Here is a 27,214-nt window from a genome sequence, read left to right on the forward strand (position 1 = left end):
GGCTTCAAGCCCAGCGATTCATCCAATTTGTGATCACTTGGTTGCATGAGCAGCGTTGGCGATGGGTCATCTGGTAGGGTCCCAACCATGTTTGGCTATCAGGGCGCTTTATGCATCATAGTTGCTCTGTTTGCTTCCATGCTGAAGTGGCAAAAATTTGAATAAATACTTTAGGGCCCATAGATAGAACTCTAGCCAAATGTTTATTATAGGTTAGCAATCAAGAAAGGGTTGCAAGATCATATGCTCTGTTTTCTCTCTTTTATTTATTTATTTGTTTATTTCTGTACTACCCAATAGCTGAAGCTTTTTGAGTAAATACAGTCAAATGCAATGTAGACTAAAACAACAGTAAAACATCACAGAACTGCATTATAGAATTGAAAAAACACATCTTTTGCTCTTGAATTTTCCGCAGCCTCTCTCTAATATAGTTTAACATTACATTTAATGGTTACGTCTGACCATTATTAACCATAGTCAAGGCCAGGCAACGTGCAACCCTCCTCCTACCCTTGGACCTGTAAGAGACGAGCAAGGAATGTTGCCGTCCACCTTTTCCACAGTTCCAAAGTTTGAAGAAAAAACAGGTGTTCTGGCTATTGCTTTGCTGAGATTTTAATATTTTACATTTTGAGGAAAGTTCCCCCTCCCTCCCTCTCCCTCACATGTATGTCTTGTCTTATATTCAGTCAGGATCTCTAGACAGCTTACATAAAAACAGAACAAAGCTACAAAGGCACTTGCAAAAACATAACCTACAGAATACAGTGGTACCTTGGCTCACGAACTTAATCCATTCCAGGACTCTGGTCGTGACCCAAGTTAAATTTCCCCATAAAGTTCAATGTAAATAAGGTTAATCCGTTCTGTAACTATTTTTTTTTAAATCAGAAAAATTGGAAGCAAAGAGACAAAGAGCAACAAAGATCACGGCCATCTCCCCCACCCTCACCCCGAGCACGAGCAAGGCCATCTCCCTGTCCCCCCGCAGCACGACCGCAATTGCGCTTGTCATTCCTGCACACGCCTGTCATATCGGCACGCTGGAGGGGGAGAGACGGGCGCGATTGCGGGCCGGTGTGCTGGGGGGGAGACGGGTGTGAACGCAGGTGTGACCGTGCTGGGGGGGAGATGGCCGAGATTGTGGTTGCACTCATGCAGGAAAGACGGGCGCAATCACGGACACACTCGTGCAGGAAAGACGAGCGCAGGGAGATGGCCGTGATCACGGTCACCACCCAATGCGGAGTTTGCAACCTGAGTAAAAATTTTTATGAAATTTTTGTTCGTGACCCAATTTGGTTGTGAACTGAGGCGTTCGTGAGCTGAGGTACCACTATATATAAAATATGCAGTTAAAACATTCTAACTATTAAAATCCTGTGCAAATAAAAGGGTCTTGGCCTGGTGTTGAAATGAATAAATAGTTGGCGCCAGGTACAAGGAATCTGTGGAGCAGATTCTGTAGTTGGGAGCTATCACGGAGAAGGCCCTGCCCTGAGTACCCTCTCTTCAAAGAGGGCTCCCAGAGAAGACCCTCGGCAAATGAGCTTCCAGAAGGTGTATATAGAAGGAGACATTCCTTCAAGTATCCAGGCCCTAAACTGTTTAGGGCTTTATGTGTCAACCTTAATACCTTAAATCAAGCCATTGATTGGTTGAATCATATCCAGCCCTTTACAGTGTCTCAGGGTGGCATATGTATGGTTCCTGTTGCAAAAATGTTGTATCCTGTTAATCTTTAGACCTTCTGAGGCTAAATAAAAATATGTCTTGTTGTTTTCCAACTTACAGCTCATGCTCTTCCAATGTTTCGTGAACCTCGGCAGCGAAGTACAAGAAAGCAGTTGGAAAAGGATAGATTGGATCCCATGAAATCTCACAAACCTGAACCTCCAGTAGCAGGACCAGGTAACTAGGTTTGATGTTAAAGTGCTTAGGCCATTGTGCACTCATTTGTGCAAGACTGAATCACCCTGTAAAATCCATCGTAACTCACATGTTAGAAGCTGGAGCTGGTGACGTAACAGGAGAATCATTCACTCCTCATCTGTGTGAATGCAGTTTTTAAATTTTTCTTCTGAGCTTTGCCTCTTCTGTTTGTTCTAAGCACTTTGCACATCTGTTCATTCTCTCCTATATTAGGTCGCGGTGGCCGTGTTGGAACTCATGGTGGTACTTTGTCTTCGTACATAGTCAAGAATATTGCACTGGATAAGACTGATGATAGCAACCCTCGGGAGGCCATTTTACGGCACGCAAAGGAAGCGGAGGAGAGCCCATACTGGGTTGCTCCAGCGTACTCTAAGTAAGGAAATGATCTTAAGTGGGCTTGGGTTGTGGGGGGACGACCCAGATGTAATACGTCTTGAAGCCCTGGTGAACTTGAATATAAGCAGAAGGCCTATTTAACAACACCATTTGCTGCTGCATTTTTTTGGATTGTTGCCACTAATGTAGAAAACTGATAGGATGTCAGCTTCTTTTTTAAAAGAGAACCAAGTTTGCAACACATCAGAATGCTAATGAATAAAGTAAATTTGGGGGTCTTACTGAACACATTTTAAGTACTTTATATAATTTCTGTCTGAACATGCTTTTAGTTTGCTGTTACAGTGATGTTATTATTATTATTATTTTATTACTTAGAAAATTTCTATGCCGCCCCATTCGCCAAAGCCTCGGGGCGGCTCACAAAACATCAATTAAAATATAATACATTAAAAATATAAAACGAATTCACAATATAAAATAAGTCGCTCTGGCCAAAGAATAAAATAAATAAATAGTAGTAACAGTTAAAATGACGTTTGAATAAAAAGGTCTTCGCCTGGCGCCGAAAAACAAATAACGACGGCACCAGGCAGACCTCTCTGGGGAACGCATTCCATGGATTGGGCGCCACCACAGAGAAAGCCCTCCTCTGAGTACCTACCCTCCTAATTTCCTTCACGGAGGGTTCCCGGAGAAGGGCCTCTCCCACAGATCTCAGGGGGCGGGCAGGCGTATATGGACGTAAGCGCTCCTTCAGGTAGCCAGGACCCAAGCCGTTTAGGGCTTTATAGGTCATCACCAACACCTTGAATTGGGCCCGGACTTCAATGGGAAGCCAGTGAAGCTGACGGAGGACTGGAGTCATGTGAACATAACGCCCAGTCCCCGTCAGCAGCCTGACAGCTCTATTTTGAACCAATTGAAGTATCCGGACTGTCTTCAAGGGTAGCCCCACGTTAGAGCGCGTTACAGAAGTCAAGGCGGGAAGTCACCAATGCGTGTGTCACTGTCGCCAGGCAGTCATCCTCCAGGTAGGGGCGCAGGTGATGGATCAGCCGAAGCTGAAGGAAAGCGCTCCTCGCCACTGCTGTCAGCTGAGCTTCCAGTGAAAGCTCTGGGTCGAGGAGCACTCCCAAGCTGCGGACCTTGTCCCTAAGAGGACCTGGATTGGTGGAAAACGAGAGGTAGAGCTGGGTATCATCAGCGTACTGATAATTCCGCAGCCCACACCTCCTGATGTCCTCTCCCAGCAGTTTCATGTAGATGTTAAACAGCAAAGGGGACAAAATGGACCCCTGCAGTACTCCATGGCATAGCTGCCATGGCGCAGAGCCATAGTCCCCCAGCACCACCTTCTGGAATCGGTCATTGAGATAGGAGTGGAACCTGACCCCCAATCCCGCTAGCCTATCCAGAAGGATACCATGGTCGATGGTATTGAAAGCCGCTGAGAGGTCCAGAAGAACCAACAGGGACGCACTCCCCCTGTCCTTCTCCCTGCACAGGTCATCATACAGGGCGACCAAGGCAGATTCAGTACCGTACCCGGGTCTGAAGCCGGACTGAAATGGGTCCAGATAATCAGTTTCATCCAGGAGAGCTTGGAGTTGTCCCACCACCACCCGCTCCAACACCTTGCCCAGAAACGGGATGTTGGCCACTGGTCTATAATTAGTGGCCATCTCTGGATCCAGTGACTCTTTCTTCAGGACCGATCGGACTACCGCCTCCTTTAAAGGGGCAGGTACCCGACCCTCCCTCAGAGAGGCGTTAACTACTTCCAAGATCCAGATCCCAATCCCGTGCTTGGAATTATTTATTAACCAAGACAGGCAAGGGTCCAATAGGCAAGTGGTGGGACGTACTCATCCAAGCACCTTGTCCACATCATCAGGCCACAGTAACTGAAATTCATCCATTAATTTTGCACCAGACGGCAGCATTGGTGTCTCCCCAGAAACCTCTGAGTCACTAGTAGAGTCTAGCTCGTGACGAATCTGAGCGATTTTCTCCCTGAAATGCTTGGCAAAGTCATCACAGCGGGCCTTCAAGGGTGGAACCAGATCTTTCTTAGGACCTGGACGAACCAGGCCTTGCACCACTTGAAAAAGCTCCGCCAGATGGCATTTTGAGGAGGCAATGGAAATGGAAAAGAAATTCTTTTTCGCTGCCCTCACCACCACAGCATAGGCCCGATAATGGGCTCTCAAGTGTGTTCGGTCAGATTCATCCCGTGATCTCCTCCACCTACACTCTAGTCGTTTCCCAGCCTGCTTCATCGCCCGCAATTCAGGTGTATACCAGGGGGAAGAGTGGGCTCTGCCCGGTGGGAGAGGACGCTTAGGAGCAATCATGTCAACAGCCCTGGTCATCTCCCCGTTCCACAGTTCGACCAGAGCCTCGAGAGGAGCACCAGTCTTGTCAGCCGGAAACTCCCCCAGGGCCTTCAGGAATCCATCCGGATCCATCCGGCTCCGGGGGCGGACCCACACAATCGGGTCCGCACCCTTACAGAGGGGGAGGCCGCTCTCGAGCAGAAACCTCACCAGGAAGTGATCTGACCATGACAGGGGTGTCAAACATAAATTCCTCACCCTCAGACCACCCTCCTCCTGCCCCGTTGAGAAAACCAGGTCCAGAGTGTGTCCACGTTCATGGGTTGGGCCGATGACATGTTGAGACAGCTCCATGGCTGCCATGGAGGCCATGAAGTCCTGAGCCGCCCCGGTCAGATCAGTCTCGGCATGGAGATTGAAGTCCCCCATGACCAACATCCTGGGGGTCCTCAACACCAGGTCCGAGACGATCTCCGTCAGCTCAGGCAGGGAGACTGTTGGGCAGAAGGGTGCACAGTACACCAACAGAATCCCTAATCTGTCTCGGTCGCCCAACACCAAGTAGAGGCACTTCAGCCCTGGTCTCGAAGGGACCGGAAGTCCCATGAGAGAGATGGAGGCTCGGTAAACCAAAGCGACCCCCCCTCCCCTCCCCTCCAGCTGTGAATAGTGCTGAACCAGATACCCGGGTGGGCACATTTGAGAGAGGGTGGCACCCCCTCCCCCGCCCAGGTTTCCGTTATGCAAGCCAGGTCGGCCCCCTCATCCACAATCAAGTCATGGATGAGGGAAGATTTATTGTTGACCAACCTGGCATTGAGCAACAGCACCGTCAGGCCCGAGGGGCAGTTGACAAGACTACCTGGAACCCTCTGGCTGGGGGCAAAACCATAAGGAGGGACAGGTGTCAACCATCTGTCCCTCCTTCTTCTGTGCGGACATGTTAAGCCCCCACCGCTATTACATCCATTGCCCATGACCACCCCAATGGCGGTGCCCCCGCGCTCCCCAGGAAACACAAACGTCGACATGGCCAGGGACGACTCCATAAAAACAAATTAAAACAGATTAAAGTACAATATACAATATATTAAAATATAATTAAAATACAATAAAATTATAAAAACAATCAAAAATGTTACAGATGTTAGCACATTCATGTCTTTCTAAAATAAGTGTACTACAACCCAGGTCACAAACCACTGGGTGGTTTTTATAGCAGCATGAATGAACAATGATGCAGGATTGCTGCTTGTAAACAATTCCCCCATCTTGCACCTCTGTAATAGGTCTCTGTGGAAACAAAGGTCTTTGCATTGTCAGCTTCCAGCACGAATTTGTTTTGCTTATTGTTGTACACAGATAGGTGCTTTAATATTTCTTTATGAACACATAGAACATGTGAACAGTTTCTTAGTGTCCTTAGATTCTGCCACACTTTAAAACTTTACTACAGCTGCGGCAGTTCCTTTAGTTTATCTCATAGTATTAATGCAGGCTTTAAAAGTCTACCACCACCATTGCTGGCTGGTGATAACAGAGATTGAAGTCCCAGCATAGTAGGCCAGTACAACTGCAGAAGCTCCTTACCATATGCTCCTCATTCAGCTGGAATGTGGGTGATACAGCAGTTCAGGGGCTGTGCTGTTGGACTGGGCTCAGAAGATGCACGTTTTAGCCCTACTCAGACTCAAGGTGCACCGGGTGACTCTGGGCCAGTCACTGATTTTTAGCCTAATCTAATGTACAAGGTTGTGAGGATAAAATAGAGAGGAGGAGCACCATGTAAGTCACCTTGGGTTCCTTGCAAAAGAAGAAGGGGGATTAGAAATGTAATATTAAATAAATCAACCCATGTAATTAACCATACCTGCAGAATAGTGGGCTGTCAGTTTTACAGTGTCACATTGTTCCTGTAACTAAGAGCACATAGGAAAGCTATTAAAATAGGGGTGATTCCTAAGTCCAAAAGTACTTCCTTTCCTCAAGTCTTACATGGAAACATACCACTATGCCACGCAGCTCTGCAAGCACAGGTCTATCTTTACTATTAACAGTTTGCAGAAAAGGGGTTTTCGTAGAATCATAGAATAGTGGAGTTGGAAGGGGCCAGAAGGATTTCATGAGGTCCCGCTTGTCATATTGGGAGTGGGTGGGACTGGGGTTAAAAAAACCTGTCCAGCATTACTCTGGCCACGTACTCAGTCTCCATTATCAGTGGCATAGTAGGTCCAGGACCCACAGAGATGTGGCACTGCCTTATTTTTGTTAGCAGGGGCGGGGTTGTTTTCTTCCACCCCCTCAGAGTTTCCAGGTCCCTTTAATCTTTAGCTGCAAACTGTGCAGTAAGGAATGCATATATTAGAACCATCCAAAATTCCAAAAAGGAGAGTAGGGACCCAGTTCTCCTACAAACATCAACATTGATCCCCTTGGGACTGTAAGTCATTTGCAATGTGTTGGTCTTAATGGGCAATTAAGGCCCTTTGACATTACAAAGGACCTGCTCTTTCATAGAGGAGAAGTGCTAGAACTAGTGTGTGTGTGTGTGTGTGTGTGTGAACACAACTGCCTGCCTTTTTGGACTCTTCTTTAGAGTGTGGCTATGGAGACTGTATGATGAACATCTGCCCTTCAAAGCATACCACTACACCACTGCCCATCTTTCTGCTAACATTTTAGAGTAGTACCATTTCCTGCAGACATTTTGCAATCTTATGCCCACTTGCCTGTTTGAACTCAATGGAACTTATTTCTGAATAGCATCTCGTACTGCCACTCAATATGGCACTGAAAGACCACTTGATTAGCTAATTGCTGAAACCCATATTCCTGAATCACTCTTTTACTTCAAGGAATGCTCTGGAAAGTTTAGTGAAAGTGGTGGAATTGCTACGTCTGGCAACCTTTTCTTAGAGAAGAGATCAAATATACCAAGGGCTTAGTTTTCTTCTCATTAAGTATGTAATTCTTTCCCCTTGTAAAACTTGGCATTCTATTTCATTCCACTAATAGGGATCTCAAGTCTGTGTTTGACCCAGTAATTTCATTGATCGAAGATCAGATTTCATCCCTGACACCTGCAGTGTAATGAACATGAAAGTTTTAAAACACAGTAGTAATTCAGACGGGTTACAGTGTTCAGCAGGCCGTTCATATTACAGTTTCTTGTTAAGAACATATGTGGATGAGAAGTAGGTAGGAAGTAATTCTGCATGCTGTTCATGTCTATATCTGATGACAACATTTGGAGGAATATGTTGTAGCAGTAACCATTATCCTACTGACGTGATGTTGAAGATATGCAGTTTCACTTCCAAGAAACTACCACTCTTTTTGCATTCAGGGCTTGTCCTATGCAGATTTTAATCATACTTGTTTCAAAATATAGTACAACAGAAACTCAGGTACCAAGATTTTTGAACTCAGAATCCAAAATCAGGCAATGCATATATTACGACCATCCAAAATTCCAAAAAGGAAAAAAAAGAAAAAGCTTCTCAGTTCTCCAGAACTCTGCATCAGGCTACTTGGTACAAAAAACAAGGATGGGGGAAAAACTGGAAAAGTCCAAAAATTTGGAATTGGCAAGATGTGGCCATGTGGTCTGCAACTTCAATAGACCCAATCCCAGATGGGAAATTGCAGGGTGAATTGAAGGAATTATTTAAGTAAGCTATATTTTTTGTCTAACTTCGATTTTTCCATTTGTTGTTGGTATGCACAAGTCTTACCTATCCATGGTCAGAGCCTTGAAAAATTTGCTTAAGCCCAGAAAGATGGTTAGGAACCACTGGGAAGCTGAAAAGAGAATCACGGCAGAAGGGAAGAAAGATCAAGTCAGGACCTGAGCTAGAAGCAGGATTTCTTGGGTAACTTTTTAAATTAAAGATGATCAGCTGGGCTATGGTATAGCCCAGATTGTCTCTACTGGGCTGTATCTCCCAGCCCCAGTCCACTGAGAACCAAAAGTGAAAGGTGCCCCATGTATTTCTGAGCCTTCACTGAGGAAAGGGCTTGCTCATTAAACTGTTTTATTTCCCTTTCTTTCATGAAGTCGGATTATTTAGCAAGGCAAAACCAGAAGGAGACAACTGACAACTTTCCTTTCCCCCGGCTGGTCTTCTAGAGTTGTTTGTTCTAGTTTTGTGTTAGTTTTGTTTTTTGAACATGTTTTATTAACATTTTTGGGATCACCCAAAATGACAGACAACCTTTTCTGCCTTGGAGTCTCTCCTACATCTAAACCTAAAACTCTGTGGATTGCTAAACAGTCGATATCCCACAAAGTAAGAGCCACTTTTGGGTAGTCTACTGAAATGTTATATAATGTATCCTCTAATTTAGTTCAGACTTTTATCATGTAAAAATATTAAGCAGGATATAAATATTTAAACCTGGTGGGTTTGCAAAATAAAATCAACCAAGCTATAGAAATTTATGTGCGAGCCAATCCAACAGAATAAATAAAACAATAAATAAAGCTTAATAAAGATTGTTTCTTTATGAAAAAGCACTGTGAATATCTGATTCTTGCATTTTAAAGGAAATTTGTTCACATTTTTAAAATGTCGTCTGCTTTATTAAAATGCATTCAGACAAGGCCCAGTTATCTCCTAATTGTTCTTGCTGTTGTTGTTGCGAAGTTGTGTCCAACACATCGTGACCCCATGTACAACATTCCTCCAGCTCTTCCTGTCCTCCACCATCCCCCAGAGTCCACTTAAGCTCGCACCGACTGCTTCAGTGACTCCATCCAGCTACCTCATCCTCTGCCTCTCCCTTCTTCTTTTGCCATCTATTGTTCCCAGCATTAGGCTCTTCTCCAGGGAGTCCTTCCTTCTCATTAGGTGGCCAAAGTATTTGTGTTTCATCTTCAGCATCAGGCCTTCTAAAGAGCAGTCAGGGTTGATCTCCTCTAGGACTGACCGGTTTGATCACCTTGCGATCCAGGGGACTCGCAGGAGTCTCCGCCAGCACCACAATTCAAAGGCCTCAATCCTTCGGTGCTCAGCCTTCCTTATGGTCCAGCTTTCACAGCCATACATTGCAAATGGGAAAACCATAGCCTTGACTATATGCACTTTTGTTGGCAGGGAGGTTTCTCTGCTTTTTAGTATGCTGTCTAGATTTGCCATAGCTTTCCTCCCCAGCAGCAAGCGTCTCTTAATTTCTTGGCTGCAGTCCCCGTCTGCAGTGATTAGAAATTCTCTCAAATATGGTGCAGGCTTTTTTCCCAGACTTAAGTAGATAGCATAGGTCAATGAGCATAATAATTGATGTGGCATTTCCAGGGTTTCCTTTAGAGAAGGTTCATAGGCCCATGTCCATGAAAGTTGCAGTTTATCCGTGCATATCATATCATATCATATCTTTGCTTGGCCACACCACTTGCCTGCAGCATTGTTTCTTTGTGCATGTATCCCATCAAGTGTGTAATAATAATTGAAAAGCTAAGCGGCGGCAGCTGTTGTTATGTGCCATCAGGTTGTCTCTGACTTATAGTGACCCTGTGAATGAAAGCCTTCCATAATGCCCTATCCACGATAGTCCCATTTAGCTCTTTTAAATTCAAAGCTGTGGTTTCCTTTATGGATTCAATCCATCTCATATTTGGTCTTCCCTTTTGTCTTCTGCCTTTGACTTTCTCTTACATTATTGACGTCATGATTCTTACTTTTTCACAAAGTGTCTGAAGTAGGACAGCCTCATTTTTGTCATTTTTGCTGCTAGAGAAAACTCTGGATTGATTTTATCTATGATCCAATTGTTTGTCTTTCTGTTGGTCCAGGGTGTTTGCAATGCTAACCTATGTCTCTGAAATCTCCCGAAGGCATTTGAACTGATGGGCTTTTCTGAAATACCGCAGAAAGATGGGTGTTTTTTCTCAGGATGGCCTGATGGAGCACTGCCCAATTTTCCATCAGTGCTAGGCCACCATGCAGCAGCATTCAAGCGATGGGGAGGTCAGGTGGAGGAGACAGCGTTATGATGTGCCAGTCGGTTGATCCATCAAATCTTCCTGCACTAACTGTGTGTTAGGAGTTGCTGGTTGGCATAATCCAACAGGGATCAAACACCTTCTGTTCTGGGTGAAGAATGTGCCATTTTTATTCTCTGCTCAACAAACTTCTGTGCGTACAGGTTGCATAATAAAGAGCGATATGCACACAGAAGACTGCTTCCATGCCTGGATTGCTGTTGCTGCATCCAGTGGAGGATAAATTATAAGCAAGTCCCAAAATATCCAGTTGTTCCAGTGCCTTTTCCTTGTCTGTTGCAGCACGTAGAAGGTAGGTTGCTTCATAATCAGAAGCAGCATGTTCCAGACCTGGAACGTTATCACATCAAAAGCAGTTCTTAACAAGAGATGAAAGAACAAACTTGTACTTTTATTGACATGGCAGAATCTTAATACTTTATGTTCCTTTAATGTTGTAAAAATAATATTACCCATAAGCCAAAGCTCTTCTGGCTTGCTTTTTATTAATTACATGCTGGATGATGGTCAGCCACAATGCACTTTTATGGTAACTATCTTATGTTTTTTCTTTGTGTTATCTGTGATAAACTTTTGCAGAGCATTATTTGGAATATCCTAGTGCAACATGTTACTTAGAAAGTTCTAGAGCTGCAGTGGGAGTTTCCTGCCCTCTCTCTCCATTCACATGATCATGGCATGGTGCCAGCTATTCTTGCCAGTTTCCTTTTATCCACTGTATTTGTAGTCACGTTCAAAATACCTTCTGGTTCTTGGAGGTCTCGGTACTTTTTGAGCAGTCTTCCCTTAATCTGTCATTTTCTCTCCTATTCTTGGTTACATCTTGCTTTCAATACTGTATAATACTTGTTAAATGGTTTTGTTGTTGATGATGCTTTTGTGGGTCTTATGACTTCCAGTGAGTTATTTGAGAAATGCCTTAACCATGAAGGGCAGATTTCTTCTAAAGCCTGGACATTGAGTGTTTGGAGGAGGACTGCTTGACTGATTTTTGAAATAGTCACAGAGGACTTGCTTATTCTGTGCAACCAAGCTCTGAAAGCTTCTGATTCCACAGCCCAGAATCAGCTTCCCTATGCTGTCTTTGCATCCAGTTGATTGCCCCATTAATATATTCAGAAGCTTGCTTCTTCTAACATTCCTTTCCTTGAATCTGGGGCTTTAGAAATTTTGGTCATATCACATGAGCCTGAGATACCTCTTATTTCAGGATGATGTTTGACTCTGAGTTAGTCTAAGAAAGTGCTATTCAGATGGCCTCTTACAAACTCATCATGGAAGCTGGCGCTGCTTGAAGTGTTTTGGGATGAAAGATAATTAAGGTCTGATTGAAATGGAAAGTGTCTCTGGAAGTGAACACAGAAGTAGCTTAGTAAGTGTAGCATCATTTAAAACAAATGCCCAGCAAGAACTTGGTGTAATAATGCAGGCAACATCTTGATCAGATTGGACTGAACTTTTGTGCTGGATACAATATATTTTCATATGAAAATAATTATCAAGATAGTATGCAGTCATGTTTTGCTAGATGAGATGTTTCTTCATGAATAAGCCAACCATAAGCTTATCATAAGAAAGATTTCTTTCTTTGTGTGTTTGTTTTCTGGTAGCTGTCAAAATACAGTGTAAAAGTAATTTATTAATAACTTTCATGAGATGCATGCACTTTAAAAATGTGTGCTTCTGCCTGCCATCTTAATTATATTCCAACTGAAAAATATGCAGTGTTCAGGTGATGAGGAGAAGAAATTCCTCTTTCAAGCAATAGTGTAGCTAATGTGAGATGGTGAGATGTGAGATGGTAACACTTATCCTGGGTGCAACCTAGACAGTGAGCACTTTAAAAAGTATTCCCACAAAAATCGAAACCCTATAAGGTTGAAAAATAGCAGTGATAACAATTAAATAATTAGACTGAGCATGGAACTTAAATTGATTGCCCTAAACACAACATGCTAGTTTTGAAATATCTTTGCTAGCCTAGTTCATCTTCAGGCTTAATTGAAAGCGTTTAAAACCCTGCATATGCTGGACCGGGATTATCTGAAAGACTGTTTTTTCTCACATTACTGAATTATTTTAAAATGTGTTTAAACCAGCCTTTACAGTGTACTGTCTTGGAACAAAGTGGGTTCCAAGACTCTAAAACACATGAAAAATCCATTACCATCTTGACCATTCCAAAGACCATTTAGAACAGCAACAGCTAAAATTGTCTCAGGTACTGCAGGATTCAACAAAATGTAGACACATATAAATATTTATATAGTGCATCGGTACCTTTCTATTACCTATACACTAATTAGGATCCCTTGCAACAATTTAGAATCACAATAACCTAGTAAAAATATTGCATTTATTTTTGAAAGAAAGATTTACCATACCTATATCAACAGAAAAAGAGAGGAGGGACCCAAGGAAAAGCATAACCTTTACATAAAATAGCAAACCCTTAGGAGGCAAAAGCTTGTCCAGATAAAAACTGGCAGAAAGACAGTCAGAGAGGAGGTGGTCTGTGCGTCACAGGGCAAGACATTCCATAGTGTTGGTGCAATCACTGATAAAACGCCAATCAGCCATTCTTCCACCCTAGGTAGGACACACAAGGGGCCTCTTCTTCCCATCTTAGGAAGCTTGCAGGATGGTATAGGAAGAGGGGATTCCTCAGGCATCCTGCACGCAAGCCATTTAGGCCTTTAATGGTACCCACCAACACCTGGAGACTTGAAAGCAAATTGGGAGTCACTGAAGATAGTGTACAATAGGTGGTCCCACAGGCATGCACCTGGTGATGATGGCATCCTAAACATCTGAATGTGGGCAAGTATGCCACCATTTGTATTTCCCAGGGAGGGAATTCCAAAGGTGTGAGACCACTACAGAGAAAGGAGCTGCCAACCTACGGCAGGACCTTTGCCACTGATCTGTGTTCAAATAGGCTTACGCAATCCTTCAGGTAATGTGACCCTAACCATTTAAGGCATTCAAAGCCAAAATCAGCTCCTTGAATTCAGCTGAGAAACAAATATGCCGCCAAAGCAGGTTTATTTATTTATTTATACTTCCATTTCTATGCCACCCGCTTCTGAAATCTCAAGGTGGCTTATGATCCAAGCCTCTAGCTCCCACAAGTTTTCTAACCTCTGTGTTCTGCACCAGTTGCAGTTTCAAAAACATCTTCAAGGACAGCCCTGTGTACAGTATATTGCAGTAATTGGACCTGGACAAAACCAAGGCATGATTCACACTAGCTAAGTTATCTTTTTCTAGGCAGGAGCAAAACTGCCAAACTAGCCTCTGCTGGGAAAAAAGCACTCCTGGCAAACAACACCACTTGCATCTCCATAGAAGTGGCCAAGTCCAGCTGCAACTTCCAGACTGCCCAAAAGAACTGGCCTCACTCAGAGTAGACCCATCAGCATGAGCGGATTTTCCAGCCAACAGATTTCCCAGCGAGATTAAGCTTGAATTTATCCTGCCTGCATCCCAAAGCTGCCTTCAGGCAATGGTCATGGGTCTCAGCTGCCTCCCTGGGGTTTGGTCATGGCAGACAGAGGGAGAATGTATTTCATCAGCACCTCTGGATGACATCCAGCTCTTTAATCTTCCTTTCTTCCTACAATGTTTATCACTTAATAGGGGACTGATAAAAGGAAAACAATTATGCCCAGGATTTCTTCTCTCCACCCAGGCCCATGGAGTTGTTCAGTTCTGCAGAACTCCTGTTTAATCATTTTTCTCCTCTAATACCCTTTTAGGACCCAGCCAAAAGCAGTTTTTGCAGAAGTGGAATCAGACGAAGATGAAACGGATGACAAGCCAGAGTGGAAAAAACGTAAAATTTGACGAATTCAAATTGAAGGAGCCTCATAAGGGATTTGGGACAAAGTTGAACTCTTTTTCCTTCTGCAAGAGAAGTCACATTTCTTCAAGCAAAATTACTTTCATGCTTTGGGCTATTTACAGCATACGAACAACTATAATTGCCATAAATCGAAGGACAATTATTTAGCATTAAGTCTGCAATTTGGAAAGAAGGCTAAGTTCATAATAAAAGTTTATTTTCAAACTTTGGTGACGGTGTTTTTGTCTGTTTATTATTCTAAATTATCTTTGATATAAAAGAAAACTGATGTTACACATTTATCTTAGCTCTTGTAACTTTTCAGGTGAAGATATTGGGAAACAGGATACTTGCAAGTATTGACAGTAACACCCAGAACTGTTTTAAGTTCCATATTTACATTTATTTTTAATATAATATCTATTTTGTAATGTATGTTTGTGTTGTGCATTGCAAATTGTACAAAAACTTATACTATTGACAAATGCATTTATTTTCAGCTATCTATAACAGAAGTGAATATTTCTAACAGATGTCTTTAAAAGAAATTGAGAGTCTCTTTCTAACTGTGTACAACAGATTTTTTAAAGGTGGATTGTTCTCTTGTTCTAGAAGGCAAATGCCATCTTGCTGTCTATGCTTTCCTTAATCAATAGGCACATGACTTTGTCCTAATTTTGTATATATTTGCAGGTAACATTAAGCTTTGGCATACGCTAGCAGCTTCTAAAATACAAAAATACAATTTTTAACACTCAGCTTATTGTTTCATGAAATAATTACTGGGAGAAGCTGGCAAATGAGGAGGTGGGAGGAATGGAATTAAAAGGTCCTTGAAGCTCACTGTTTTCCTCTGAGAGAAGGTCGTGGGAGTCCAGCTTGCCCTTACAGTCAAGAAGAGCTCACAGTTTCCCGGTGCCCTGTAGTTGCAATCTTCTCTGCCCCCTTCAGTCCACGCTCAGTCTTGTCAGGATGACCGAAGGAGAGGAGAGATGTGCTCTTTCGCTGACCAAGAGAGGAACTTCTTAGCTGAAAAGCACCTTTCTCTTATCCTTCAGTTCCTGACTTACCACCAGGTGTTTCCTACCTAGAAATGTCTCCTCTACCTTGGGCTTTAAGGCCTGGGATCGCCCTGCTGGCTTTGTGCCCAGGCTAAAGACAAAACTCCTCTCCCTTGCTGCATCCCATGGTGGCTTTCGCCATTGCACCAACCTCCTCTTCTTCCTCAGCTGCCTCTGCTACTGATGAGGCCACAGAGAGAGTGGGGAAGCCACAAGTTGCCAGCCATTGCCCAGCTCCTTCCACCTCAACCATGCGTGCTTCAATCGGGTTGACAGCAGCACTGGCAGGAGGCACCAACCTCCCACAATGGTTTTTAGATACTCTTTGATGGGTATTCTTGAAAAGTGAAGGGGATCCCAAAACCCAGTAAAAGAATCAGCATTGGAAGATAAGGAGGGAAGTCCACAGCCATCGCGAGAAGTTACTTGGATTCTGTGGTCCATCATACTTGAATCGTTCCAAACGCCACTTGGTTGTATGCAGCCCACCTGCCCTTCTGTGTGGCCCCTACTGCCCCTGCCACTCCTGTCACATTTGCAACAGGGAAAGATAGCACTTTCTTGCCTAAATTCTACAATAAGGCAGTCAAAAAGGACCTGTTTAAACTTCAGAACAAAGCTCAATAGACCCTTTTATGCCAGCAGTACGCTAGTAATTTTGGGGGGCTGAGCAGGGATGCAGCCCTGGGTGGGTTCCAGGGTTGGGGGACAAATTGGCCCACAAGCCCCAGAGGTTGCCAGTCAGGGTATCATATGCATATTGAACTATACATTGCATTGGGCTTGTTGCAACAGACCTCCTGATATTTGGAGTCTTAACTGATGTGATGGCATAAAAGGTTATTCACAGACTCCCAGCTAATGCTGGGAAACCTCCCATCCCACCTGACCTGCCAAATGCAAAAAATAGCAAGCAAGTTTTATCTCAGAACCCTCCCTAAATGTTGACTTTCTGTTCAAGCACAATTCTAACTCTTCGGGAAACGGAGCTGTGAGGTTCTTTGCAGTCTTAATTCTGTGAAGAGATGTGATGTGGTCCATTGGTTAGAGACTCGGGACTGACACTGAGACTTGGGAGATCTGAGTTCTAGTCCCCACTCTACCATGAAGCTCACTGGGTGATTTGTAAGCCATTTTGACTGTCTAACTAACACGGAGAGGAGGAGGTCTATGTGAGTTACCATGGGTCCCTTAGAAGAGGAAACTGCAGGATATAAATTAATAAATAAAATAATAATATGAATAAAATGCTGTAAGTTTCGCTGGTGTTAACCTCCCACTTTTCCAGAAAAGTGAGTTGGCATTTTTTGCAAATAACCTGCTTAATATTACCTTCTGGTATCTGGCTCTTTGAAGATGGAACGGTATTCTGAGGCTGCTGGCTGATCCCTATTTGCCAAGTGTTTCTCGTCATATCGTGTGAACCCAGATGAAGAATGCACAAAGTAGAAGATAGAAAGGGAGACTACGTTAATCCTGTATATGGCAGTATACTCTGCAAGGATTAAGCTCATCCAATAGTTACCTTGCAGTGCTTGTCAGAACTTTTGCAGGAAGGAATCTTTTTGATTTGATAGACATTAGTTTTGAGCAACACACAGGTTTCCCCCACCCCCATAAATACGTTCAATCTAGTAAAAACACATGTGGCTTATTCAAGGACTCTCTTCACTAACTTCAAGGTCTCTAATTAGGACACTGTTTCTAAGAATGTTTACACTTAATTCAGTTACTATAATTAGTGGTTCATCAAGTGCACTTTCTCTTCATTGTTAGATTTAGGGTACTGTTGTTTTCCCACAGACCACCTTCCAGCTGGATGAATCTTTGATTTAAATGGCTGTATCACTTAACCCAGCTTTTTTGTTGATGTTTGGCAAAGAGGTCTTTTTAAAACCCAGAAAGCAAGTTCCCTACTGCTAAAAAAGCCTGAAAGAGGGGTTCACTAAAAGTTCAAGTTTCCTTTTTACTTATTGATAAGATCAGAGAGTGCAAAGAATATAGAAAGTTGGTGGAAGCCACACTCCTCTCTCTGGAACTCTTAGCAAAGTATCTGCCCATACAAAGAAGACAAAAACCTCAAGCAAGTATACACCAGGGGAATGCCAGGCCCTGCCTCTTTCATTGGCCACAGTCATGGCCATATCTGCAATGTGCTCCCAGATATTCATGCTTAAAAGTGCCAGATTATGCAAGGTGGGGAGAAAATGGGGAGGGGGCAACGGCCTTAAGTGGTTGCACTGGGACCTGGGAGATCCAGGTTCTACTCCCCACTCAGCATGAAGCTTACTGAGTATTTTAGGTCAGTCACTGACTCAGCCTAGACTACTTCACAAGGTTGCTGAAAGGATAAAAATGGAGAGGAGGGGGAGGACATCAGGCATCTTGGGTTCCTTGCAGGAAAAACATGGGTATAAATGTATTGGAATGGAATATAAATATATAAATGAAGATGATTCATGGGAGAATCTGGCCTAATCAAAGGAAAGACTTCACTCAGTGCATAGTTGGACTTTCCTGTCAAGTCCAGGACAGTCACCCCCAGGGTGCAGGGGTGGCCACCAATTTGGAGGAATTTAAAAGGTGATTGATGGGACAAATTCATGGAGGAGAAGGCTATCAGTGGGTATTAGTCCCAATTGGCAATGTGCTACCACCAGTATGAGAGGCAGAATGCCTAAGTGCACCAGGTGCTTGGAAACGTGAGCAGGAAGGTTCTGTTGCACCCATGCCCTATTTTGTGTTCCCCACAGGCAACCGTTTGGACCCTGTGCAAACAGAAGGCCGGCCCAGATGGGCCCTTGGTCTGACCCATCATGGCTGTTCATACGTTCACACGTCTCCCCGTGATCAGGATCTCAGGATTCCCAGCATCAAAGAGGGATGCCTGGGCAAGTACAAGTGCACATATATTGCAGGCATTTGCAGACAAGCTCCTGCAACAGGTGGGACATGATATCATACCGTTACCCTCACCTATACAGGCACTTTATGAGTGACTGAGGACCTCCAAACATCTGGAAAGTTTTCTAGAGCTGATAATCAGGGTGGCAATAGCACACTTCAAGACGGTGACTAGTGCAAGCAAGCCGGAGGCAAATAAGCACAGTGCAAAAATACGGAAGACTACTAGTCATGTGGTATGAAATACATGTACACCACTTTTCAGCCAAAGCAGTTTGCAATTAAAATCTGCACAGGCTGGAGGGGGTTTTTTGTTTAGTCGCAAAGTCGTGCCCGGCCCATCACGACCCCATGGACAAGGTTCCTCCAGGCTCTCCTGTCCTCCACCGTCCCTCGGAATCCACCCAAGCCCACACCCACTGCCCCAGTGACTCCATCCAGCCGCCTCATCCTCTGCCGTGCCCTTCTCCTTACAGGTTGGAGACGTGTCACTTATTGTTTGTATGTTTGATTGTAATATTTATATGCCCCTAAGTATTAAACGATCCTACTTAATTGACATATGCATATTAAAATAACATTTAAAATATTTATGTTAAAATTGCATTTCATCTACAGTTTTAAAACAATTTCAAATACATTAATAATATTACAGAGCAGTCCAGGAACAGCAGAGTGGAGCAGCTTCGCTAATTTAATTACAAGCCAGTGATTTCCTGGATGCACAAATGTGTTACCAGGAGGCATTTGCCAGTTGCCACTCTTCTGCAACCTGAACTGCCACGGGAGAATTTTCCACAGGGTGGGTGTCGGTACCAAGAAGGCCCACCACTGAGGCTACAGCTGCAGTGATCCATCCAGGAATCCATCCCCATCTGTCCTCTGGACGTCTCTTGCTCACCCCTCACTTAGGAAGCAAGCTGGACTGAGGAAGCCCAGGAGCACTTGGGGAAGTCTAGGGCACAACCAGCAACACGCTTTCATAGTATGTGCTGCACAAAGGCGGCACGTCGCGTGCATGGAAGTCACTTGCACAGCCTTACTTCCTGCTGGGCGCTTTCACCGATGCTCGGTGCATTCACTAGGGATTTGGACTCATGGCTATCAGGACAGAGGCTGGAGCCTGGGGATCCAAGCCCTTAGTATCCCACAGATTCACACTCCCAAAACAGCTTCAACTGCAGTATCATACTGCAATTTTCCAGTAATTTTGGAATAACCAGCACGGCCTCTTCTGGCAATCTTACATAAGGATCACTTGAAAGGGAAAGTGGTCTCAAGTTGTTTAGGGCTTTGTTTGTTGGCAGCATGACCTTAAGCACGGCCCGGTGGCTAATAGGCAGCCAGGTTAGTTCTTCTAACACAGACTGTGTGAGCAGAGCTTGGCATCTCAGTGGGCACCTAGCGGCTGCATTCTGCCTTAGCTGCAGCTCCTGAATCAAAGCCCCAAGGGCAGCCTCACACAGAGAACATTACACTAGTCTAATCTAATGGTGGGGTAAATACCTTGTAGCCTTTGGATGCTACAGTCCATCAGTCAATTAGAAGATACAGTCCAACAGATTCCTGCCGCTCACCTGTAGCAGGTTGACTGGAGTTGTCCAAGACTCAGGCTGGTTGACCGTAAGGATCCTGATGCACAGAAGCAATCCTTGCAGTGATCAGCAGAATTTTCTGAGGTTTACCCTTGCAACACCTTTGGGAAGGTAATCCTATTCTTAATTCCCATCTGTTGGTAGAGGTTAAAGGCCAAATTATGAGTTAAAATGATAATAAATGAGTTGTTAACTCTCTTGCAATGGCATATCAGAGTGAGAAGAATGCGAGTCTGAAAGCTAGATGAGCCCTAAATCTATCCACTATGGGCAGAATGGCCAGCAACTGGTGAGATGCTTTGGACCTTTGTCCAGTTTTTGCCTGGCATCTTCATGACAGCCCTGCTTCCCAGATGGTGAAAACTGCATAATGATAAAATCAGCAGATGCTGTGTGTATGCTGCTTATGCCATTAAGAACAGGAAGAAATTGAGAAATGAGCAAGACATCTCTGTTATATATTGGATAACCCACCTGCAGAAGAAATATCACATTTTAGCCCCATAGGGAGGAAAAAGTGTTAAGGACCAGTACCGTCAAACAAGGTTCACTTGTCAAATAAGAATCATTGACAGAAAGGGGATTTGGTAGTGATTTGTGAAGCTGAGCTGTTAAGGGACAAGACTTTCATCAAATGTAAGCCTTGATCACCATACATGCTCCTCTTAGCTCTGGTGGTAGGATGAAGTCATCTTAGGCAAAATTGAGTTATGGCCCCGACCATTCCAAAGTCCCTAGACACTTAATGCCTGGCAGTTTTCTGTCCTGTCTCCTCTGCCACTCAGTTTGCACAACCACTGTGATCAGTATTTCATAAAAGTAACAGACATGGAAAGGAACTGTGTGGGAAGATCGATTGCATAGTTCTTTTCCCAGACCATTCTCGCTGGGCAGCTTCTGCAACGTACCTGGGGAATGGCAATGCTGTCAGGGACATGAAGGAGTTGTCAGCCTTTTTTTTCCTATCTAAACGTTCCTATGTGCTGGGAACTGTGGTTCCTCCTTTGAACCAACACCAGCCACAGTTCATTTTCCTGGTAAAGCATTCTTTATTTCTTCCAAGTACAAATCCATCAGAATGGATCACTGAGCACGCACAGAGTGGTTTGTGGCCAACATCCCGTTTCTGGGCAAGGTGTTGGAGCGAGTGGTGGCGGGACAACTCCAAGCACTCTTGGATGAAACTGATTATCTGGATCCTTTTCAGTCCGGCTTCAGACCCGGGTACAGTACTGAATCTGCCTTGGTCGCCCTGTACGATGACCCGTGCAGGGAGAAGGACAGGGGGAGTGCGTCCCTGTTGGTTCTCCTGGACCTCTTGGTGGCTTTCGATACCATCAGCCATGGTATCCTTCTGGATAGGCTAGCGGGATTGGGGTTTGGAGGCACTGCTTTGCAATGGTTCCGCTCCTATCTCAACAGTCGATTCCAGAAGGTGGTGCTGGGGGACCATGTCTCTGCGTCATGGCAACTATGCCATGGAGTACCACAGGGCTTCATTGTATCCCCTCTGCTATTCAACATCTACATGAAACCGCTGGGAGAGGTCATCAGGAGGTGTGGGCTGCGGAATCATCAGTACGCTGATGATACCCAGCTCTACCTCTCGTTTTCCACTAATCCAGGTGAGGCAGTGGCTGTGCTGAACTGGTGCCTGGCCGAGGTAATGGAATGGATGAGGGCCAATAAACTGAAACTCAACCCAGACAAGACGGAGGTCCTGTTGGTTGGCGGATCGGGCTTCGGAGAGGGTGGATTTGACCTGGTCCTGAATGGTGTAACACTCCCTCTTAGGGATAAGGTCCGCAGCTTAGGAGTACTCCTCGACCCGGAGCTTTCTTTGGAAGCTCAGGTGACAGCGGTGGCGAGGAGCGCCTTCCTTCAGCTTCGACTGATTAATCAGCTGCGCCCCTACCTGGAGTTCGACTGCCTGGCGACGGTGACACACGCGCTGGTGACTTCCCGCCTTGACTTCTGTAACGCGCTTTACGTGGGGCTTCCCCTGAAGACGGTCCGAACACTTCAATTGGTGCAAAATAGAGCTGCCAGGTTGCTGACGGGGACAGGGCGTTATGCTCACATGACTCCAGTCCTCCGTCAGCTTCACTGCCTGCCCATTGAAGCCCAGGCCCAATTCAAGGTGTTGATTATGACCTATAAAGCCCTAAACGGCTTGGGTCCTGGCTACCTGAACGAGCGCTTACGTCTGTATATGCCCGACCGCCCCTTGAGATCTGCGGGAGAGTCCCTTCTCCGGGAACCCTCCATGAAAGAAATTAGGAGAGTAAGTACTCGGAGGAGGGCTTTCTCTGCGGTGGAGCCCAACCTATGGAATTCACTCCCCAAAGAGGTCCGCCTGGCACCGTCGTTACTGGTTTTTCGGCGCCAGGTAAAGACCTTTTTATTTAAACATCATTTTAATTGTTAAAATATATGATCTGGCCAGGGCAACTTCTTCTTCCTTCTCTTTTCTCCTCCTATATTATTTATTTACTTATTTTATACTGATAATTTTAATTTTATATTATTATGTTTGTAACTCAATGTATTTTTTGTATTTTTGTATTTAATGGTAATTTATTATGTTCTATTGTATTTCAATGTATTTTATTGTGTTGTAAGCTGCCCCGAGGCTTCGGCAAGGGGCAGCATAGAAATGTTAATAATCATCATCATCATCATCATCATCATCACCTCCAGGAACTCTATTTAGGAACACACCTGGGCCCCAGCCCTCCAGGAGGGGCTCTCTGAAGGTGAGCGTGCCTCCTCTCCATATGCTGCTCATCCACTTAGGCTTCTCCCCTCTGCTGATGCCTTGCTACAGGGTCCAGCTTTTGTGGCGGGGGGTCTGCGTCTGGGAATTCCTCATCCACAGTGAGCCCTCTCTCTAGGTGTACAGCTTGGCAGGACCTGCCCAGTGCGGTGAAGCATGTGGCCTTCAGACAACCACGGCCTCCTGCTGTATCTCAGGACCTTGAGCTAACCCACGCTCCCTAGTTCCACTGAAACACTGTGCATCTTCTGATTCTGAACCAGCATATGAAATGCGGCCCGCAGTCCATAGCGACACTTGCTCAAGTCTGCCATCCCTTTGCTCCCAACATCAGGATTGTGTTGTAAAGGTGAGAAACGAAGGTAGCCCTCCAATTTTCCTTTTCTCAAAACCCGTCTTTGCTTGCTTGTATGCTTGACCTCTGGTTTATCTCTTTAACAGTGCAATTGCACTTTTGCCTATCCATTTAATTCAATGAGACTTACTCCTAGATAAATGTGTATAGGATTGCCACCTAATCCTCATTCCCAATTGCAATGGCATGTTCATTTTAAGTGAACACAACTGTATTCTTCCCGCTTTCATGTAATGGTCTCCGTTGCTGTCCTGATTAGAAGCTGCTTACAGGCAGAGTCTGTCTATACTCACTGATGTTGTGTGCAGTGTTAATAAATACCTTGTGCGAAGAAATGCGGGAAACTCGTTTTAAGAGACCCAGAGATCAAAAATGGGTGGAGGGGGAGAGAAAGATCATTATACTATTTCAAACATGATGGAAACTGTTCTGGCACTGAATTACATTTAAAACCCTAAGGAGGACTTTGTACCCTGGAAGGCTTGGTGAGCAAGGAACCCATTCACTCCTAATGCATGGGCACTTCTTCAACAATCAGACTGCTTCCTAGCTCAGAGTCATACAGATGGACAGTGACAAACAGGAGGCCAATTAAACTCCTCCTAGTTCCACCCATGTATGGTGAGTATCTTCATTTCTAGGGCAATTTTTTTCTCTAGGCTACCCTATTCACATGCACATGTGTTATTTATTGTAGAACTCCCCATGACTGTTTTTGAAGTGGTATTTTGTTTTGCTTTTTCACAGTTGGAAGTGCACCCTTTGAAGCATTTTCTCTGAAATATATAAACACTGTCATGGATGAGTCCAGGAAAATAATAAGCAGCCATTTTAAAAGGTAGGTCATATCCTCAGCTTTTCAACTGCATTTAAAACTCTGTTTTAAAACATTGTTATGGGACAATACAGTTGTAGGAAATGCTCTGCAATTCAAAAAATAACAACACTGATTGGTCGTACTTGACCTGCAGAGGTTGAGGCTATGTCTTCTAAAAATGTTTTTATTGATTTGAAGCATAAAACCACATCATTCTGGCATCTTAAGTTCTGAATGCAGGGCACATGACTTGCCATAAATAATAATTCTTTAAGTGCACTGCATTTTGTTTCAAACATATGGATCCAAAGACAGTCTTCTGTCCACTGGATGCAAACTATGGTCATTATTAACAACCATGTATTAAGCTATATTTCCTTGTTGTGCATAGGCCAGATAAGGGGTTGCATGTCAGTAATGAAGCAGAACAAAATCTTTAGTATCTTTCATCTAGAATGCAGCAATGTCTAAGATCTCAAATCACATGAAATGAGATATCTGCATCAACCTAGATCTGGTGATATGGGGCCATTCCTTGGTACAGTTTTGTTGCACAGTAAATGCACATCTCTTAATTGTTACACATGGCATGCTCTTCCAAGTTAGTTTTCCTGTTGTAGAGAGGAAACTGAAATAGAGAGGCCATGTGGTCAAAGTAATAAATTTGGTACCACAGGCAGGGGGAGCGGAGGTCAAAGTTCTGTCTCTCATGAAATTGTTGAATGGCCTTGTGGCTTCCCAGGCCATTCTCAGTTCCCCTGGCTGTAAAATGAAAATAGTAGTCATCCCCCTGTTCAGAAGGTAGCTGCAATAGTAATTAGAATGACAACTGACTTTGAGCCAGCAGTGTAATGTGGCTGCTGAAAAGCTAGCGCAGTTTTCGAATGCATTGAGAGCATAGTATTCAGGACAGGGCATGGGAAGCAACGGTTCCTCTCTGTTCTGCATTATGCTGCCTTTGGAATCTGTTTCTGATTCTGGGCATCACATTCTAAGAGGGACCCTGACAAGCTAGGAGTGCATCCAGAGCAAAATAACTTGGATGGTGAGGAGTCTGGAAACCATCTGCTGTGAGACATGATTGAAAGAGCTGTGTGTGTTTAGCCTGGAGAGGAGAAGACTAGAGAGAATCACAACAAAGGTCGCCAACTGTTTGAAAGGTCGTCATGCAAAAAGTGGACCAGGCTTGCTCTTGGTTGCTCCAGAGGGAAGGACGAGACCCAACAGGTGGGAATGTCAGAGCAGCACATTTTGGTTAAACATCAGAAAAAAACTTCTCAACAGTAAGAGCTCTTCAGCAGAGGAAAAGATTGCTGCATGTGGAACTAGCTCAGCCATCCATGCCTGCAGGAATAGTAGTGACACAGGTCCACAAGTGAGACCTGATTCATCGGCAAAGTGTTGGGATCAGGCTGAAGTTCTCTAACTCTGTCAAGGAGTCTGGGCATATCTATCTATGTATCTATCTGTATGTCTATATAAAACATGAACACTCCCTGTTTCTATGCCTCTCTTCTATTCCTGCCCTCTTTCTAAGAGGGAGCTATGAATATGCAGACAGAGACCATTTGATGGGCACTGAAGAGTCTGGTATCGCACACCTGCCATTTCAATTGATTAAGTGCACATAAAGATGGCTGCAGCAAAAGGGAAAGGGTAAGGTGAGGCAACCTCACTGCATTGCCTTTCTTTGTTTTAGAAAGGACAAAGGATGCACAGATTTGTGTAAAATGCACACAGGCTTATTTATAGGTACAGTTGCACTCTTAATTATTGCTATTATTACAGATATATTTAGAAATCATTATGATACTACATGACTAGCGTATGTCACCATAGTGGGGGAGATGAACCAGGTGACCCATGTGCCTGCCTGCTCAGACTACTGTCTGCTTCTAAGTCTTAATGGGCATTTTCATGGCCGTTGCACTCCCTGTGATCACAGGCCCCCACACGCTGGCTAGCAAGCTTCAATGCAGAGCAGTGGAAATGGCAGAGTTCATCGTTGCCCCTCGACTCCTGGTCTGCGTTTTAGCTAGACCACGGTTTTTGGCCATCTAAATAAGGCACTTTGGAGAAGCAGGGAAAGAGGCTGAAGCAATGCCAGGATGGCTTGGGTCCTGGGACCCCACTTTCCTCGGCTCCCTACTCCCTTTATCCCCTCTCTATGTTTTTTCTTTCCTGAGCTTGGAGGGGTGGCTGCCACAGTTCTTCCACAGCAGCTGTGATGAGGGGTGCAAGATCAGGGTGTTTTCCCCTCAGATTCAAGTTCTGTTTCCGGCCTTGGATCTGGGAATCCAAACCCCACAAAAGATGTCTAAAGGCCATAAGATCGCTCTTTTATGGTTCTTTATTTTTAGAGCCAGAGTGAGACTGGAAAGCCTTTCGTTAGGAACTTAAGAAAAGCCCTGCTGGATCAGAGCAAGAGTCAGTCTAGACCAGCACTCAGTACACGCAGCAGCGAACGAGCTGCCCCCAGGACCCCCGAGCAGGATGGGTGCAAGACCGCCGCCTGCCCAAGTTCCTCGGCAACTGGTGTGTGCAGTCATGCTGCTTCTGGTGAAGGAAGCAGTATTTAGCCAGTAATGCTTGTAGCCACTGACGGCCTCTTCTTCCATGAATCAGTCCAGTCCCTTATTGAAGCCATCCAGATTGGTCGCCGTCACCACTGCACATGATAGTGAATTCTATAGTTTAACTATACACTTCGTATAGGGAAAATGACTATCTCTCATTCTCTCCACTTTGTGTATGATTTTAAACATAATTTATTATGTCACTCCTTACCTTTTCTCTAAGTTACACAGTCCTAGTTGTTGTAGTTGTTCCCCATAGTGGAGCTGCTCCAGCCCCCTAATCATTTTTGTTGCCTTTCTCTGGACTTTTTCAATTTAATAACATCTTTATTCAGGTGAGGAACATTTTAAGTGAGGTTGTATCAGGGATTTGCATAAAGGGAATAAGATTTGGCAGTTCTATTTTCCATTCCATTTTTTTGTTGTGAGCCACCCCGAGGCTTTGTTGCGATGGGGGCAGCATAGAAATGTTTTAAATAAATAAATAAATAAATAAATATGCCTAGTATAGAATTGCCCTGTTCACAGCTGCTGTGCAGTGGGTAGTCCACAACTACCCCAAGATTTCTTGCAGCTCAAATACCATCAGCATAAACTTGCAGTTGGGATTGAATGGCCTTATTGGCCCCTTCCAACTCTACAGTTCCATATTTCCATGAAATAGAGAACTGC

At 44.4% G+C, this 27,214-nt stretch overlaps 1 protein-coding gene across 1 annotated transcript in view; it reads left to right on the forward strand.

Annotated features, from left to right (window-relative positions):
• The window catches only part of WDR70 (WD repeat domain 70), a 144,612-nt gene extending 129,396 nt beyond the window's left edge, over positions 1-15,216 (forward strand). The window contains exons 16-18 of the mRNA XM_044431200.1: positions 1,798-1,914; positions 2,149-2,311; positions 14,373-15,216. Of these exons, the coding sequence (XP_044287135.1) occupies positions 1,798-1,914; positions 2,149-2,311; positions 14,373-14,460 (368 nt within the window). The 3' untranslated portion in view covers positions 14,461-15,216. The remainder of the gene's footprint in view (positions 1-1,797; positions 1,915-2,148; positions 2,312-14,372) is intronic.
• Positions 15,217-27,214: the final 11,998 nt, after the last annotated feature.

This window comes from Varanus komodoensis, unplaced genomic scaffold, assembly GCF_004798865.1.
Source record: "Varanus komodoensis strain SLA01 unplaced genomic scaffold, ASM479886v1 scaffold22, whole genome shotgun sequence".
Lineage (NCBI taxonomy): Eukaryota > Metazoa > Chordata > Lepidosauria > Squamata > Varanidae > Varanus > Varanus komodoensis.